General features: G+C 39.3%; 1 protein-coding gene across 4 annotated transcripts in view; it reads right to left on the bottom strand.

Moving 5' to 3' along the window:
* Sap47 (Synapse-associated protein 47kD) overlaps positions 1-17,281 on the bottom strand; it is a 76,584-nt gene that overhangs the window by 5,071 nt on the left and 54,232 nt on the right. For 2 of the 4 annotated variants that reach the window (XM_077421966.1, XM_077421967.1), the window contains exons 5-8: positions 10,365-10,505; positions 8,871-9,010; positions 7,776-7,927; positions 5,229-5,402 (exon numbers count right to left, since the gene is read on the bottom strand). In XM_077421966.1, the coding sequence (XP_077278092.1) occupies positions 5,229-5,402; positions 7,776-7,927; positions 8,871-9,010; positions 10,365-10,505 (607 nt within the window). Of the gene's footprint in view, positions 1-1,226; positions 4,050-5,228; positions 5,403-7,775; positions 7,928-8,870; positions 9,011-10,364; positions 10,506-17,281 lie in introns of those variants that run through there. The other 2 variants (XM_077421969.1, XM_077421968.1) reach the window with 2 other exon arrangements.

Genomic DNA, 17,281 nt, shown 5'->3' on the forward strand with positions numbered 1-17,281 from the left:
TCCGTTAGATGCGCTGTCGTGAGAATAATCCCCGTTTCGCTCTAAGCCAACGGTGCCCAAAGTTGTGCTGTAGATAGACCTGAAGCTATAAAACGGCAAAATCAATATTTCATGTACCCACGTACAGTACAGAATAGCGTGTCGAATGTAAGAACAAGTAATATTAGTCCCGGAGGATCGCTGTGAAAACAACCAGAATAAAAAAATATCAAAAAAGTGGATTTAATTTTCGACGACCTGTAGCTCGCCCGAATAAAATTATAGCACGTACGATTCTCTCTTTTTTATTTATTACAGTCGCGCTAGTTTCAACGCAGCTTTTGGACACCGCCGCGCTAAAATAATCCGTCGTTCCAGCGCGAAATTATCTAATATCCTCGTGCGTACGTTTAAAAATCGTACGGGAATAAACTAGTGATAGTAGGCATCAATAAATATTGGCGACCCCTCTAAGAAATATCTTAAATAATAAAATTCTTAAATAATATTCTCTTGCGGCGCATTTCAAGTCACATCGCTCGTTTTATCCCCCGTGATCCAACTAAAATGAGCTCATGGGTTAATCCCAAGACGCAGCTTAAACGTTCCCGTGTGCAGCCGTCTCTGAGGAAAGTAAATAAAAGAAAGTAATAAGGGGCGACGGTCACCTCGCAAGACCTTCTCTTCGAAATAACACGAAATACTGAAAACGCTTCGCAACATGTTTTTGCGCGAGACCATTCCCCGTCTATCGATTCGTCCTTACATGCGCCCGGCGTTCAACCATGACAATCTCGATATCGTCGACGCGGAAAAGTCGTGCGGGGGAAAAAATGTGCACCGAGAACACCGAAAGCCATAATTCAGTTGTCACCGACTTTTATCGGATGCGCGAAACGAAAGCGGATAATCCGATATTTTCGCGCGCGTTTTTACGAGAATCTACGTAAAAATCTTCATCCATAAAACTGCACGTAAGTAAATATGCTATATTAAAAAAAAGATACGATGAAATATAAATGCCATAAAGAGTGCGCGCGAAAAAAATACTATTGTTTTATTTTACCGTATCTCGCCTATTAGTTTACTTCACGATAATCTATGCTGCGCCTATACTACGAGTTCTTTATTTCTATATTTTCCAATCAATTAATATAAATGTAAAGATAAAAAAGCGATGCAGCATATAGTGGAGGATCGTGAACTAAACAATACGTATGGAATGTGCACGATTTTTCCGACTAAAAAAAAGTAAAGTAAAATAAAATAAAATAAAAAAATAAAAATCAAGTTTGCTTTCACTACGCGATAAAATACTATAAAACGTACTAAACATCGACGTTTTTCGCGATACTAACTCTTAACCCTTAAATGCGCAAATTTTCGTAGCATTCGGAGTATTATTTAAAATAAATAACACTGCTTAACGAATTCTAAAAAAAATTTCTAAGTTCTTTACTAATTTGAATCCTTTTTTAACTCTGAACTTTTTTTTACCCTTTTTGTGTTCTAACGAACAACCAATATATTCAGAACTTCGTAAGAGTACACAGAACATTGAAAGGTTGGTTTGCATACATACAAAGCTGCGCACTTAAGAATTAACAGAAGAACGAAATTCTTAACGCTACTTCGATAATTCAACGGGACGCGCGACTTCGCATCGCCGCGGGCGGGCCTTTTACCGATCACAAAGGTACGTTCGCTTTGTCGTTTCTGTTTCCGACGGGCACTTAAAGACGCGTCTCTCGCGTAAATCCTCGCGATAGACGCATACAAATCGCTCGTCGGGGCACGGTTTACGTTTCTACCCAATCAATCGTTTGTCGTCCGCGTGGAAAAACTCGCCGCGCGTGTAATTAATTTATCCCGTTCTGCCTTTCCCCGATGGACGATCGGGGTGCCGCGCAAAACGCATCGCAGCCAGCCGCTTTTTTTCCCCGAAAGAAAATTGCTACAATAGCTACACCACCCACGAGAGTGCCGGGCACCAGCGGTATTATAGCTCGTTTCCCGGTAAAACACGTATTGTCATTCAACGAATTTTACAGCGGCGCGATAAAAAAAATCCGAACGTCCTTCACCGATAACCCATCAGCTCTCGCGAAAGTGTCTCTCGTCCCACAATTTCGGATTTTCATCTTCGATATATCTTTTGAGAATCTGCCGTTATTTTTTTTTTTTGCACAAAATCTGATTATTCGTAGAGGACATTGCGTGATATCGCGAGGATCGCGGGGAAAAATTTCGGATTAAAAAGTATCGCGCCACCGTCTTTATATTTTATCTTTAGCTATAGTATATATATTTATACATATATATATATTTCTCTTTTATTTTTTTCCTTAGGTCTGCATTTAATTAATCTCTTATGAAGATATACCTATAATTAAGTTCGCAGTTTGCGCAACGTAATCCCTCTCGCGTTTCATCAATAACTGCGATTATACTTCCCGATTTGTTTATTTTTATTCGATCGTTTCTGCGTTTAGTTATACGCTTTACAAAGACACGGAGAGAATCGAGAACACGCTAGATTAATTGGAATTGATACAGAGAGAAGAGAAAGAGAGAGAGAGGTAACAGCAAAACGGTCAAACATACAGAGACACGTAGCCGAATATCTTTTCGCCACTGTTCCGCTCGTATATGTTCGTTATTTTCTTTCTCGTTCTTCGTTCTCTCGCGGAACGTTTTCGACGTGACGACCTTTTGCTTGTCCATGTTTCCGTTTCTCTTTCCGCCGCGTTTCATCTTCGATTTTCGCGATTCGACGAGCCCGGCGTGCTTCTGACTTGGGGCTGGGAAAAAATTCCAGAAATACGTCTCTACTCGACATAAATATTCAAAATAAAAGAATACTACATTTAATACTTTCGAAAATTAAAAAGTTCCGCATTTACAATACTTTTCTCTCTTTTTCGAATTTTTGCCCGGCCCCGACGCTGTTCGCCACCAGCATTTCACGTTACGCAAATCGATTCTCAATTCCTCGTCAGCCGATGAATTGTCTCCGAACTCATTATCGATTCAGGTATTAGCGTTTAATGGCGATCAGTGCGACGACCTCGCAATGTGACAGTAATAACAACGATGATATTCGCAGCACAATCACGCGGCATTACCACGCGATATACGTTTCTCTCTCGGTTTGCTTAATCCCGCTGCGAAACACGCGTTACAGTGAACGTGCGCTGATTGAAAGCTTGTCTCGCCAAATACCGAAACTGATCATCCTTGGATGCACAGTGACACGTGGATCTAAAAGGATCGCAAGGATCGCGCTTGTCCCGACGAGCCAACAACAGCTTGTCTCTCCTCGTACGTCGAGCATTCGTCAAAAGATATGCCTCTAATTGAAATATAAAAATGCCCGCAAGGCGGTGCCCGTTCAAGACATTTCTTCAGCCCTCTTCCACGTGAAAGTAACACATACGAGATTTTTATATAAATCGTCCGAGTATTCTCTAAAGTCACTAACGACACAGTACGAAAATCATCAGCAAGCTTTGTAACGCTACTTCACGTGAAAATTTGTCTCCACTAACACTATAATTAAACTTATATGTCTCAATGACGGATCTAATCGCCTAAATGTTCTTAAATCGGACCTTGCAGTTTCTTACGTATGTTCACTTCGTTCCGGAGCCGTGGAGGGTGAGGAGGATGCGCTCCGTATTTTTCACGCTGACTTCTTCGTCGATTCGTAACTCGACGTCGCGTTTAATCGAGCTGATCCTTGCGACTGGCACGGGATCGCGTGGGCTGCCGACGATCGGAAACGGAACAAATATCCGCGAGGAAGGAACATGTTCGTCCCGCGGAAACGTTGCCGGGAGAGGATGGCTTCACGATCGAACGTAACGGGAATAGAAAATAACAAAGAGAAAAAGAAAGAGAACGAAAGACGAGGGACGAAAATAAAAGTTGGAAAAGGAAAGAGACGGCGAGAAGGGGTCCGGTATTGCAAGAACTGAAATTGTCAGTTTTCGAGAGTGGGAAGCATGTATATCTCTGAGGGGTGTGCTTTGGATAATGGCATTTGGGGGGCACTCTCCTCTTCTTTTAGGCTGTTGACAAAATAGAATGAAAAGCGGTCGTTTAGTTTCAGAGCGCCCATGTAAAAGAAAGAGAAAAAAAAAACAGAAAAAAAGAGATGTTCAAACGCAACAAACGTTCAACATCGACAACGACGTGACATCGGAAGGCACACACGTCGTTGCCAAAACACTTAGAATTCGAAAACAAGCAATTCCTAAAGAAAGCACAGACAGGAAGATCGAAGGGATGTACAGAGAGAAGCTACGTGAGAAACGACACTAGCTTGGTGGTGGTGTAACACACTGAGAAATTAAGGTCAGGCTTTTCGCGCGGTGGCATTAATTTCATACTCACGAGGGGAATACTCTTGGACCGTGTCGTGGCACAGATCGAGCTCTCGCATCGATCAACTCGGTGACCCGTTTCCGTTTTGCTGGTGAGATCAATGAATGGTACGTAATCCGCCGCGGCAAGAAATAGTTTTCAAGAACCATCTCTCGGCCGACGACAAATTTCGCTATAACGCTTAACAAGACGCAATTACCCGGAACGATTCCGCGTTTCTCCAAGACTACATTTGCGAGAGCTGCAGTGTAACGGGTGTCCCCAGACGTTTCGCTTGTCTATCAAATCATATTCGATGTAGATATCTTTATCAAATTTTGCATGGTTGGCCCAATTAATACAAGATTTGCAAATATATACAATAACAAAGAGAATGCAACCGCGGTAATATTGCTTGTCAACTTTCATCTGTCATAAACTTCGCACGATTACTAATTCAATCTTGTTTGGTACCGTTCGTTAATCGCCAGCAAATAAGGAACAGGGTCCTTATCACGTAATTATGCAAAATATCGTTGGTGGTCGTAACTAACGAAGACTAAGGGAACGGAAAATCTAAGGAATTCTCTGGAAGTAAATCATTCTAGTTGGACAACGTAACGTCCGATCTGCCGTCATAGAAGTTCGGAAATTCTCATTTAAAAGGCAAATTCTGCGAGTACCGCAATCTATCCAGAGGCCAACTCCTCCAGTTCTAGAATTACTCTCGTTTCTTGCGTCTGAGTCGACGAAGATTATCGCGGGGAAAAGCTGCGAGAATTAGCGATCGAGACGGCGAGATCGACAAGCGTCACATCTGACACGTGTGCGCGCGGGAGAAAGAGAGAGAGAGAGTTAACGACGACCAACGATCAACGACTGACCTTTCGGCGGCTGCATCCCCAGCTTTTTCATCCCCTCTCGGACCTCCTCGAGGTCTGTGTCCGAGACCCTCATGGTATCGGATACGAACTCGTGACCTGGCGAATCGGCCAGCGCGCTGTTACTGCTCGCCGTCGTGACGCCGGTGGTGGTAGTCTGGCCAGTGGTCATTTGAACTGTTCGCAAGACAACACTGACGGCTAAACTAGACGGGTTGGGGTGCGCGTATGTACGTGTTCGCGCACATGAGAAGATGCGTGTCGTTATGTACATTAGCGCGTGTGTTTATGTATCTAATGCTATAACGCTAAGTCTACTGGAATCTGATTTCGCACGCAAACGATCAGCGATCGTGAACGGGGGTGCCGCGGTTGTTTGCCGAAGCCGATCGCACCCAGTTCCAGGAACGCGGAAGGCACTTTAATCAATCGAAAACGCGAATGGCAGTTAATCAATTTAAGCGCGAGATATCGAATCGCTAAATTAAATGCACGCACGTGCCGAATTTTCACGAAAATGAAACTGCGAGTGATTTCAGGACCGATACATGTACGACGAAATATAGCCGATGGAATCGGAATATTATATTTATATTAGCGACGAAAAAGTTATCTTTATCCACGATCTAAATATCGGAGAGAGATTCGGGGACGTTTCTCGACGCTTAAAGCTACCGCGAGGTTTTGCCCTAAATTCTGGGGTGCGAAGATATTCGTTCATCAAAACTGGGAAATATTACGGAAATATCCGTATTCTTCGACCGATTATACTACCGAATCTCCCAGCGTTTTCTTTCGGATAGATTCAATTTCTCGCGATACACTGGAACTGGAGCGAAATCAGGTTTTTTCAGAGTTATCGGTTCGACGGTCGGAGACGGTGCGGTGGAGAGATGGAACGCGAGAGAGAAAAAGAGAGAGAGAGAGAGAGAAAGAGTAACAGCAATCCCTATTCGCGGAATAATTTTTGCCTTCAGGGATATTTCAACGCATTCGCGCTCGTTTCCCCATGATCGATTTCCCGACTCATCGAGTATTTTCCTTAATCCATTAATTCATTCGCAATTCCATTGTTTGCACGACTAAAGGGTTGATCTCGAGGGGTTGATGACTCCTACTCTTTTTTCTTTCTCTGTCTCTCTCTCTCTCTCTGTCTCTCTCATTCTCCGATGCCGTAATCCCGATGTGACAGCACGTTTCGTGCAAAAGCCCATATACACGACGGAACGTATTGGTACGGATCGTCGACGATCAAGCATATTTTCCATTAAATAAACCGCTTCACCAGGAAATTTAATTCGAATAAAATTCTTTCTTCGCGCCCCTTCTTTTACTATCTAGTTTATAAACGGTTTTGTTAAAATGAAATTAATTTAAGCATTATTTATAGTGTTTCATGAAAGAACGTGGAAGTTATCAATAATTAATAACAACGTGGTATTTCACGATACGTATTATCCTTACACTGATTTATAAACGACATTACGTATTATATATGAAGAAATGATTATTAATGAATCATAATACCGTGATACGTCACGTAGTAACAACATTGTAGATCAAAGTATCAAAATATTAGCATAATATCGATTTCCGCGTGAACTTTCGCGCGTGGATTACGTAAATGCAATACAAGCTACACGCGTCTGAATCGTAGTGCCGTAATCACAGACTCAATCTCAAATTCGATATAATCTCATAAAATATTACAGACGTTAGGCGGCGCCTTCCGTCCGACTGAAGTTCAAGTTACGACTTCGGGATTCCCTCGGATCAATACGTTCCCAGCATCCGGCATGACATTTGCACAGAAAACGCACGCCACTACAGACACACCGTCTCAAAAACTCCACACCATGCAAAAAGGTCCACCGTGGGACGCTTGCTCGGAATTGCAAATCAGGCGTAAACGCAGCGCGACGCCCGCGCCGCCGATCTCTCTACCCCCGTCCGCAAGCTGCATCTCTTGCAGCTTGCATCATCCAACCCGGTGGGGCTTATCTCGGCGAGACGTCATGCCGCGAAACGTCAAAGGGGAAGCCCTCGACCGCTCAATCGTCTCGGCGGACGATATCTCAGATGAAAAATTTAGCCAGTACAAAATCGTACGTTACACTGAAGATTACAATTAACATATAACAATCAATGTCGTTATTGTCTAATGGGACATCTCTCGAACGCTTTATCAATACTTTGATATTAAAATCACAATGATAAAGGCGTTATTTCTAATTTCGCTCAAAAGTAACTGTGGGTGCGAGATGCCCCACTTTGACTATACGTTGCTCGATTAAATATGGCAATCATTCGATCAGACATCGACTCATTAATATTCACATATTCTGGCGGCGTGTAGGGCGTCCCCTTCAGTAGTATTACAGAAAGCTGCGTGCTTCGTAATCGATATTAACAGATCAGGAAGCGCGTCGAACGACGACGCTCTCGAGCAAAACTGGAGAACCTAATCACGTCGCAATGCCAACGTCGGCGTACTACGCAAACCGTTCTACGTAACAGAGAAGAAAAATGGAAACAGAGAAAACGAATTACCTTGAGTATGATCGATGCTATCGGTACTGGCGAGCGTTTGATTGGGGTTGCTTTCCTCTTCCTGTTGGCTGGCCATCGCGTTCAGCTCGTAGCCCTGGCGCAGCAAGGACACCCGGTAGAAGTAGTTGCGCCAGAAGTTCTCCTCGGATATACTGCCGCAGATAGATCGGGTGAGTTTCTCAAAATCGATGAAGGGGATTTGACGAAGGGATCAGGATTCGCAGTCACGCTAATTAACGTTGCGCTTCGCGGCGATATTTCATTCGAAGTCGTGAACCGATTAATCGCCGAGGCGATTAAATCTGTACAATCTATACTCATATTGCTGCACGACACTTTCGCACGGTAATCGCTCTCGCTTATGACCCTTGACATTTATGTACAAAGGTCGATTTTGAAGCGACGGGATCGACTAACTGTTTAAATCGAGCAATAATGAGGGAGCAAGCTGTGCATTAACTTTTTATCGATCTTTTTATTGGCTGCTCGTTATCAACTTACTGTAAAATTCTTTTTCTGATTTCTCTTTACTTCGTTTTACCGAATTGAACGAAATTACGAGAACAATAAAATGCATTATTTTCATCGAATGTTATTTAATCAACCTTTTCATACTTCATATATATATATATATATATATATATGTGTGTGTGTGTGTGTATATAAGAGTATAAAATTAACTGAAAATTATTCGGTATACTTTGAGCAAACAATAGCAAGTCAATCCAATTAAATCGTATTTTCATAATTTAAATCTTATAACTTTCATTTGTCGACAATTTAATAACCAATATAAACGTTATTTAATTTTTTACTACACATCATTGTGCGATTATAATGCGATTTTGTGAGCGCGATTATTTTTATAATAAGTACATCAAAAAAATTAATTTTATATGTCATATTTTATATCCAAGATTATAACATAAATGCTTTATGATCATTTTAGCTTTAATTAATAAAATTATTTGAAATAATAAAATAGCAAAATTTAATCGGAAAGCGTAGAATTATTATTTTCGTGATATCAAATAAATGGAACAGAAGGAGCGACGTTATGGATCGTTATGATAAAGGATATTTTAATCTACTTACACTTTCGGGACAAGCTCGAACCTCATAGCTTCAAGATTCGGATCCAGGGCAAGGGTGGCCTGTGCCATTGGCTGAACGGCTTCGAAATCCCAAGCGAATTCTACGCCTGGTGGTGGTGCTCTCACGAAATTACGTCGATCCTGAAATTCATGAGGAGGTAGGATCTTCGTTTAATCCGGCCGGATCGACTAAAGCCATACGCCAAATTCGTGACGCTAATCTTTTGTAATGATGCGTAAATAAATAGCAAAGGGCTCGAAAGGGCCCTTATAAGCATGAATAAACGGCAGAAACCGTTCTTTTTCTAAAGTTGGAAATATGTTCTCTATAATTAATTGTCATGAGCAGTTTTGAGTTATGGAGAACTGATTTAAAACATTTAAAAAAATATAACATACTTCCTGTTAGAAAAGAAAGTATTTACGTGTTTATGTTGTAATCATAGGATAAGTTAATAATTTTACATATGTCACTTTCATACATTAATCACGCAACACTGTGAACGTGTTAAAGAAATAATTTTCCGAAAAGTTATTTCTTTAAATTATAAAACTTCTGAAACTTTTTATTTAAGACTTTTTTGTGGCTTAGATCTATATTCATTTTTATACGTCTCAATTCTAGAAGCTTAAAAATTAATAGAAACAACCAAGGATATAGTATCGTATAAAATTTTCATTGCACGCGGCGCATAAGACTATTTTTGCTAACGGTATTCGAGCGGCAGTTTTAGAGATTTTATATCAGGAAACGTGACGAAACTAAAATAAAGATGCGATAAATAAAATGAAAATAAAAAACGAAAATACGAGAAAAAGTCCGGTGACATACGTGGCTTTTGTGTGGTATAATAGTTAATATATGCAGATTCTATCACAGAGCAGTACCTTTGTGACATACAGTTAGTAAATTCGTCTTACAGCGAAAATCCTCTGTGCGACAAAATTTAATAACGACATGAAATGCATTCATCATACGTCACACGGTATTTCAAATAGAGATGCTTAAATTTAATATGGACATAAATAACACATAAATAGCGAGTAAATTTGTTTCATTAGGACCAATCATATAAATACCGTACATATAAAACTTGGAAAATTTATATTAGCGAAAGCGCGCGTGCATTTGTCAACCGCAATAAAATTTGAACTCCAACAATAAAATAAAAAAGTTTTTACATTCTCTTGTAAAACACTAATTGACGAATAAGATAACAAACGTTCACGTTCCGTCTTTTTCCGAAATAAAAAAAAAAAGAATATTTATATAGAAATCTTAAAAGGTTTCAAGTCTTTTGAAAAATAAACCTCTTTCTTGTGATTTGTCTCACAGCGGAGGAAGAGACAAATACTGACGTCTGTTTTGATTACGTGTGACAAAGGTATGATCGGCGAATAGACGATGTCGAGCCATGGAAAATTTGTTGAAAATCTCAAAATGTTTCTAGGAAAGTCTATACGAAAAGAGAAAGTAAAAAAGAAAAATAATTACGGTCGAGAGGGACAGGCACTCTTCACGCAACGCGTCCTCATTCGGCGCGCCGACCCACGGTGCAACAGCCTCGCCCTTCTCGCCTGCCTGCTTGCCGGCGATGAAAGCCTCCTGTTCCTTGTTGAGTTCAGCGATCAGCCTCTGAAATACAGAATTAATTTTCATGTCAGTAACAGTTGCGTATCGCAGAAGGGGAACTGCCTTCGGACAAAAACGCGAACGCGCGTCTCAAAACCGATTCTGGATTATCAACGCGAGAGAGCTTATGCTAACCGACGGCGGAAATGACGTCGGGTTTGCGATAGGTTTCATCTCATTTAATTTCACGGGAGCTCGTTACCGCACGGATGACACTCCACGATTTGCCGCCGTCAATTCGTTCTCGTTTGCAGGGTATTAGCGCCGGGAATACGTGGACATTTAACGTGTGTTCCTACAACGAATTGCAGGGATATATGAATTCACATGCGGCTGGCGCGATGATCATATATGTCATTTCCTCTTTTTTTAAAAAAAGGTGGATTTGCGAGAGTACTTCACTTGCAATTCATGAAGTGTTTTGATTTATAGCACCTTTTATAATGCTATATATAGTCGCTATAGAGTAAAATTTAGAATTTTGTATTATATCCAAATAATTATACGTGCTTTATATAATAATGATACATACATAATTATATAAAAAATATGCATATTATATAAACTTGATTATTTTACACTTTTTTATTTAGAATTTATAAGAAAGTACAAAATTCAGAATTCTATCTTCTACGCAAAAATAATTATTTACATTCAAAAACCATGTATGGAACTGCTACGTTTCTGAACTTGGAGCGAGCAAAAATTGAAACATACTTACGAGTCGATTGAATAAAGGGTACATACAGAGAGGCGTAGTCAGCAGAAGTACAAAGGACAAAGCGTACTGCTTAATGCAGCACAAATCTCGTCAGTTTTTTGCCACTGCGATCGAGCGAGGATCAATGAGATCGTACAATTTCTCGGAGCGTGACGCTTACCATACAGCCACGACGTTTCGCGCTGTATGGAAATCCCGGATGAAAATCGATAGCTCAATTTTATCCTTTGACCGTGTTCCTATCATTAAACGTGACAAAACTTTCTTCTCGAGACGGCAACTTTCCGTCGCGGATATAGACGCCCTCTTATATGCTGCTGACTATGTTTTATTGATCCTTAAGGACACATACATCGACGTGGAGCAGAAATTTCTGTCGTCACGAAGATAAAGCCTTATTGATAAATGTTGCAAACGGGTTGACGAGGCATAAATGATGAAAAATGAGCATTCCATAGATCAGCATTTCGATGAGTATTTCGAGAATCCAATTAAACTCGCTTTTACGAGAGCGAGCTTTTTCTTAAACTATCCAATTCCGATTATTTTCCGTTTGCAGTAATCGAGAGGTGTGATTAATGAGGGTCGGTATTTATACGGTTGCAAGTATCTATAAATCTTTTCTCACGCACTCGTGCGGATCGAAGAAAATACCATTATTTGGAAAAAATCTCGTAATAAAATACGTTTTTCACATAAATCGTATAAAATTGCAGATATATAAAAGTTTTCTATAATACTTCATATAAAAATTAAGCTTTCGTTTTACGAAGCGATTTGCGGATTTTTGTTCCAAGTAAATAATTGCACACTTGGAGTAGACTTAACTTATCTTTAAGCGGAATTACCGAATACTAAATTACCCAGTTAGCTTCTTAACGATTAAAATGCTCGTTTACCTCGCAATCCGCGGTAGCGCGAATCGGGCTATCGATTTCTCATTTCCGACATGTTTGTGCGCTCGAGAAAATTAAGTCCGTCAATTTAACATAATTTCTGATGACTGTTTTAAAAATGAAATATTTATAAATTATTCAGGGTAACACACAAATACGGAGGTAATAGATATAGGGAGCAGAATAAATTTATATCGAGTCGACAGACTCGATTTATTTTCCGATTTTCCGGCGTCGAGACCGCCACTATTTCATTTATAATTTATGCTCACCTGCGTCCAGTTTTTGCAATGAATAGTCCACGCGAATTTTCGGTTTGCTAAAGTGTCACACTAATGTTCCCGAATATTATTTTTCCTCGTGACAGCCATACGCCGTTTAGTCGATACGCGGATTCCGACCGCGTACCATTGCGATGGCAATCGCCGAATAAATTTATAAACGTCGCTACATTATACATAGAATGGCTGCGCGATCCCCAGCAGCTGAGCGATTCTCGACGAAATGACTGCCGATGCGTGTTCCCACTTGTCGTAAGCGAGATATTGACTTTGTCGTCGATAAATCGACTCGTGCAATCGGCGCATGACAGTAACAAAATATCAGCACAATCTTGGGACCTGAACAAGAAATGTCGTTGTGTGTGAGAACGGGGAAAGGAAGGAAATGTCATACGCTCTCTCAGGATATACAGACACTCGACTATGTATATCCGGAATATCGCGTGGACTATTCATTGCAAAAACTGGACGCAGGTGAGCATAAATTATAAATGAAATAGTGGCGGTCTCGACGCCGGAAAATCGGAAAATAAGTCGAGTCTGTCGACTCGATATAATTTTATTCGGAGTATTGATGTAGTAATCTTGGTAATATCGATACACCGACAAAATATGAAACGTTTTGGAAAAGTTAATGGTAAAAAGAAAACATTAAAATAAAATAAAAATATATAAAATGTTTAAGAGCTAGAGAACAGTAAAAGCTGTAAAATTTTTAGCTAATTTAATTCAAGATTGAAATTGCCTTTTAAAAACATATTTAATGTTGAAAAATAAATTATTACAATGCAAGATATATGAACATCGTTCGCGGGCGTTTAATAAGTCGATTTTAAAAGATCATGATCGATATATCAAGATCTGGAATCAAATCTCATGTCTCTGCTTATTTCAGAAACAAAATTTAATGCGCTAATTTGTTACACCAAATGTTATTTGTATTAAACATCGATGCTGTACTGCTTATGAAATTATTTTCGCGCATCTCCGCAAATATATTTGTACAAAGGTAATAGCATCTCTCAATCAAAGTGAGTCGATATATCGCTTCACTCACGGTAGATTGAATTTATCCGCGATAAGCGGAACATTAAAAGAGCCGAGCGAAGGGTAAAAGGATACACCACGTCGAATCGATTTCTTAGCGATTACAAACGAGCACGACGATTAATCGCTTCCCGACCGATTCTTTTCTATAGGATCTATTTTACCGCCTACTAGATATTGTAGGTATTTTCGCGCCTTAATGTGCCGTCGCAAATTTGATTTATGCCATTTATGGCGTCACGTTGACGTACACGGAAGATCACCGAAAATGTATCAGCTATTGTATTGAAACTAACAAGAACTATTCGTCTTTAACCAATCCCATAAATCGATCTCGCAAGAACCTTGAGAGAAGAATAATTTACAACACAATACGCACCGATATTCAATCTGCCGTTCGGAACGGTGCTGAAAATTTGCGCGCGGGTGTGCTTGAATCAGAATAAATATTAAATCAGATTGCTTCAACACCGAGACTCTCTTTTCCTCGAGATTATGCAGCTTTCAAGAAATAATTAATTCGGCTTAAAATAACTAATACAATACCGTTGTCGATAATTATGTTGCGGTCTTTCAAACGCTCTTTTTGAGAAAGTTGCGTAATTGCAATCTTAAATCATCCAGTTTCTTTCTATTAATTACTCGACTATATTTTTTAAATAATATTTCGGTTATTATTGTTCTCTCTCGAGAGAGAAAAGACGCCTACAATATTGCGAGTTTTATTTTCATAAAGGAGTAGTTAACTTTTTTATTATGTATAATATTAGGGCCTGCAATCTTATTTTAATTTCAAGTTTTTTCCATCAAATGCAGCAGAAATTTCCATTCGCTTTCCGATCGATCCGCGACGGAAGCAGAAATAACTGATTATCTCCAGCGTCGCTATATGAAAAGTCCTCGTCCGTGACGCTCGAATTTTTCTTTGATGATCTGACGCCTGACGCTTATAGAAATCCATTACCGCATCCATTGAGCAAAAGGACAGTCTTAAGATAATTTTAATCGTGATATGGCCGCGATCGACCGGATAGACATACGCAAAAAATACTGTGTAGAGCAAAAAAAAATGGTATTGCAGTCGATCACGCGTTACAGAAAACGTGGCTCGAATAATGGGTCGCGAGCGTTGACAAATTTCTGCGCCAAGGAAGAACTACTTTGCGAAGAGATGAAGCAGCCGAGGATGTCAAGGAAGCAAGATGCCAAAGAGATAGACAAAAAGAGCATCGAGCGTCAAACGATCCTAATCTGCAGAGGCCGAGAGCAAAGTAAAAACTGCGTGATGCAGTTGATATAGAAGCAAGTATAGAAGTCAATTTCGGATTCAATGATATTCAATATTGGCGAAACGTAAAAGAGAAATGTTCCTTAATTAATTTATTAATTTATTTATTATTGTAATTTCAATGTTTATTACAACATAACATATATTTAAATTTATTAAATTTTATAATGAATCATGAATTTATAAGTATTACGTATTATAAAAGAATGATAAAAACTGGATATTTAACGAGGTAAATGTTGAATTTAATATCATATATGAAGTCTTTCCGAGCTATCCAAATACTATACACTGCAAGGTTTTAATCAAATATCCAATATGCATTACAACGTGCCTATTATGTGCCATAAGGTTCGTAATTTAATTATATTACATGTACCGTAATAAGTATTTACATTATTTATTGCATCGGGAAGAATATTACGTCACACAAAAATTGATTACGCACGTTGTCGAGCACCGTTTACCAAGGGAACGGAATACAAGAGGGCATATTTCAACCACGAAGAGCTTTCGCCGCAATTCTTTTCCCATCGGCCATAAAAAGTCGATTGCGTTATTGCGTACTCATTGCTAATTAGGTCGTCGCAATATCAACGAAACGATGCACTCGCGCAATGGGCCATCGAAAAGTTTTGTCTGGACTCGTCGACGCTCTCGGACATCTCGTCTTCTCGACGTACTCGTTTGTCTCCGAGTATCGATCAAAACGTCGATAGTTGACAAACGTACACGATTACGAGGCGGAAAAGCTACTCGTAAAAAGAACGACTTGACCTGACAAAAAAAAGGACGAAATACTTTCATCAAGTTAGTTTTTTCTCGTCTTTTTTTCTCAGGTCGAGATGAGGTTCAGCGTCTCAGGAACGCTATCGTATGAAATTTTAATAAATTCGTAGAAGAAAGAAGGTCAAAGTAGGAGAAACCTGAGAGTGTTTATGGAAATAAACGACTTTTCTTTGGTGTTGCTTACGTATTAACGACGTGGTGATGTCCGGGAAAATATGCTGCACAACATGATTCAGCACGACGGAGCTGATAAAATCAACAAAGAAGCGATATTCGAAGTTAATTCTATAAAGCATAGAGTGCAGGGATCCGAACGTAAGAACTGTATTTCACTAAAGTAATAATCTTACAAAAATTTTGCACTCTAATAAGCGCGCTATCATTAGAATATAAAAATATATATTTAAATATTTTGCGAGTAATATATATATATATATATATATATATATATATATATATATATATGTCGACAGCAATATCTTTTTTGTAGCCAAAATAATCACGCGGAAAAACACTCTAATGTATCAAAACCCCATTGTTTTTATTTTCTATTTTAATCCTGTGAAACGTTGGTGCTCGAGGCAAAGAATTATCCGCACGATGCAAGATGTCGAAAGCACTTGGAAGGATCGGGGCACAATAGTTCGAGGTAGGGTACCAACTTGATGGCAACTCTTGGTAAAGTGCACGTCATAACGGGATTATCGCAAACCAAACACGGAAAGATCTGGGATGGAGGTGATTATTGTTAATTGTAATTGCGACCCAGCGTATATAAGATAGCATAAAAGTCCAAGGATATCGTTGGGATTGCTCATCATTCAAGAATCTGATGGGCGATAATTCAGAATCATCATTCTGACATGCCCCGAATTCCAATATAGGAAATAACGACCACGTTTCGCATAAAAAATATTTTTACTTTTATCTCCTGGAAATATGAAATTTAATTTAGATTTGTATAAAAATTATTTTTACTAAAAATTACTTCACAAAATATTTGTTAAGTATCCGTTATATGTGCAATATATTGTCGCTGTCATGAAAATAATTGAAAATTATTTTAGAAGAAAATAAGGTGCCTCAAACAGTGCGTAATCACGATAGATAGTACAGCATTAATGAAAAATACTCGTCGTAAAATAAAGGCAAAGAAAGATTGAAACGATGTTCCGAGAGCGTCTTTCAAGTGAAAATAAAGTCACATTGTTCATTAGAAAATTTCAATTTTCTTCAAGGGCTGGCAGGCTCTCTTAATCAATATTTTGAAACGAGTTTTAAAAGCTGCGCAAACTATGGAAAAGTATGGCAATTTGTTGATTTACAGCTTCGTGAAAATCTCTTTAGGTTACCGGATTTTCCCCCAAGCATTTTTGCCTGAGAAGAAATGGCGTTTGCTAGAAGAATATCTCTCGAATATAGAGGAAGTTGAAGTACCGCAAAATCCGCCAATAAAAAATTAGATAGGAAGCGACTTTATCGATCCATGAATGTGATCTTCGTTGATTTAAGGAAACGTTCATCAATAACCCTTCATCGTCAAAAAGATTTGACTTTGTAATGTCAATGGTCTTTCAAGATCTCGACTGGAACTCCGTGAATATAACTCGTTCACTAATATCATTGGTTTTAGCAGCAAAAAAATTACACACCTTTTCTCGACTCTTTCTATTTTTGCGTTACGAAGCACGTTCAACTATAAAAATGTCAAATGTAAATAATTGAGCGAGGAATAGCGAGGATAACGTTTGTCTTTT

Source organism: Temnothorax americanus, unplaced genomic scaffold (genome assembly GCF_048541705.1).
Source record: "Temnothorax americanus isolate GAGA-0224 unplaced genomic scaffold, ASM4854170v1 Scaffold7, whole genome shotgun sequence".
Classification (NCBI taxonomy): Eukaryota; Metazoa; Arthropoda; class Insecta; order Hymenoptera; family Formicidae; genus Temnothorax; species Temnothorax americanus.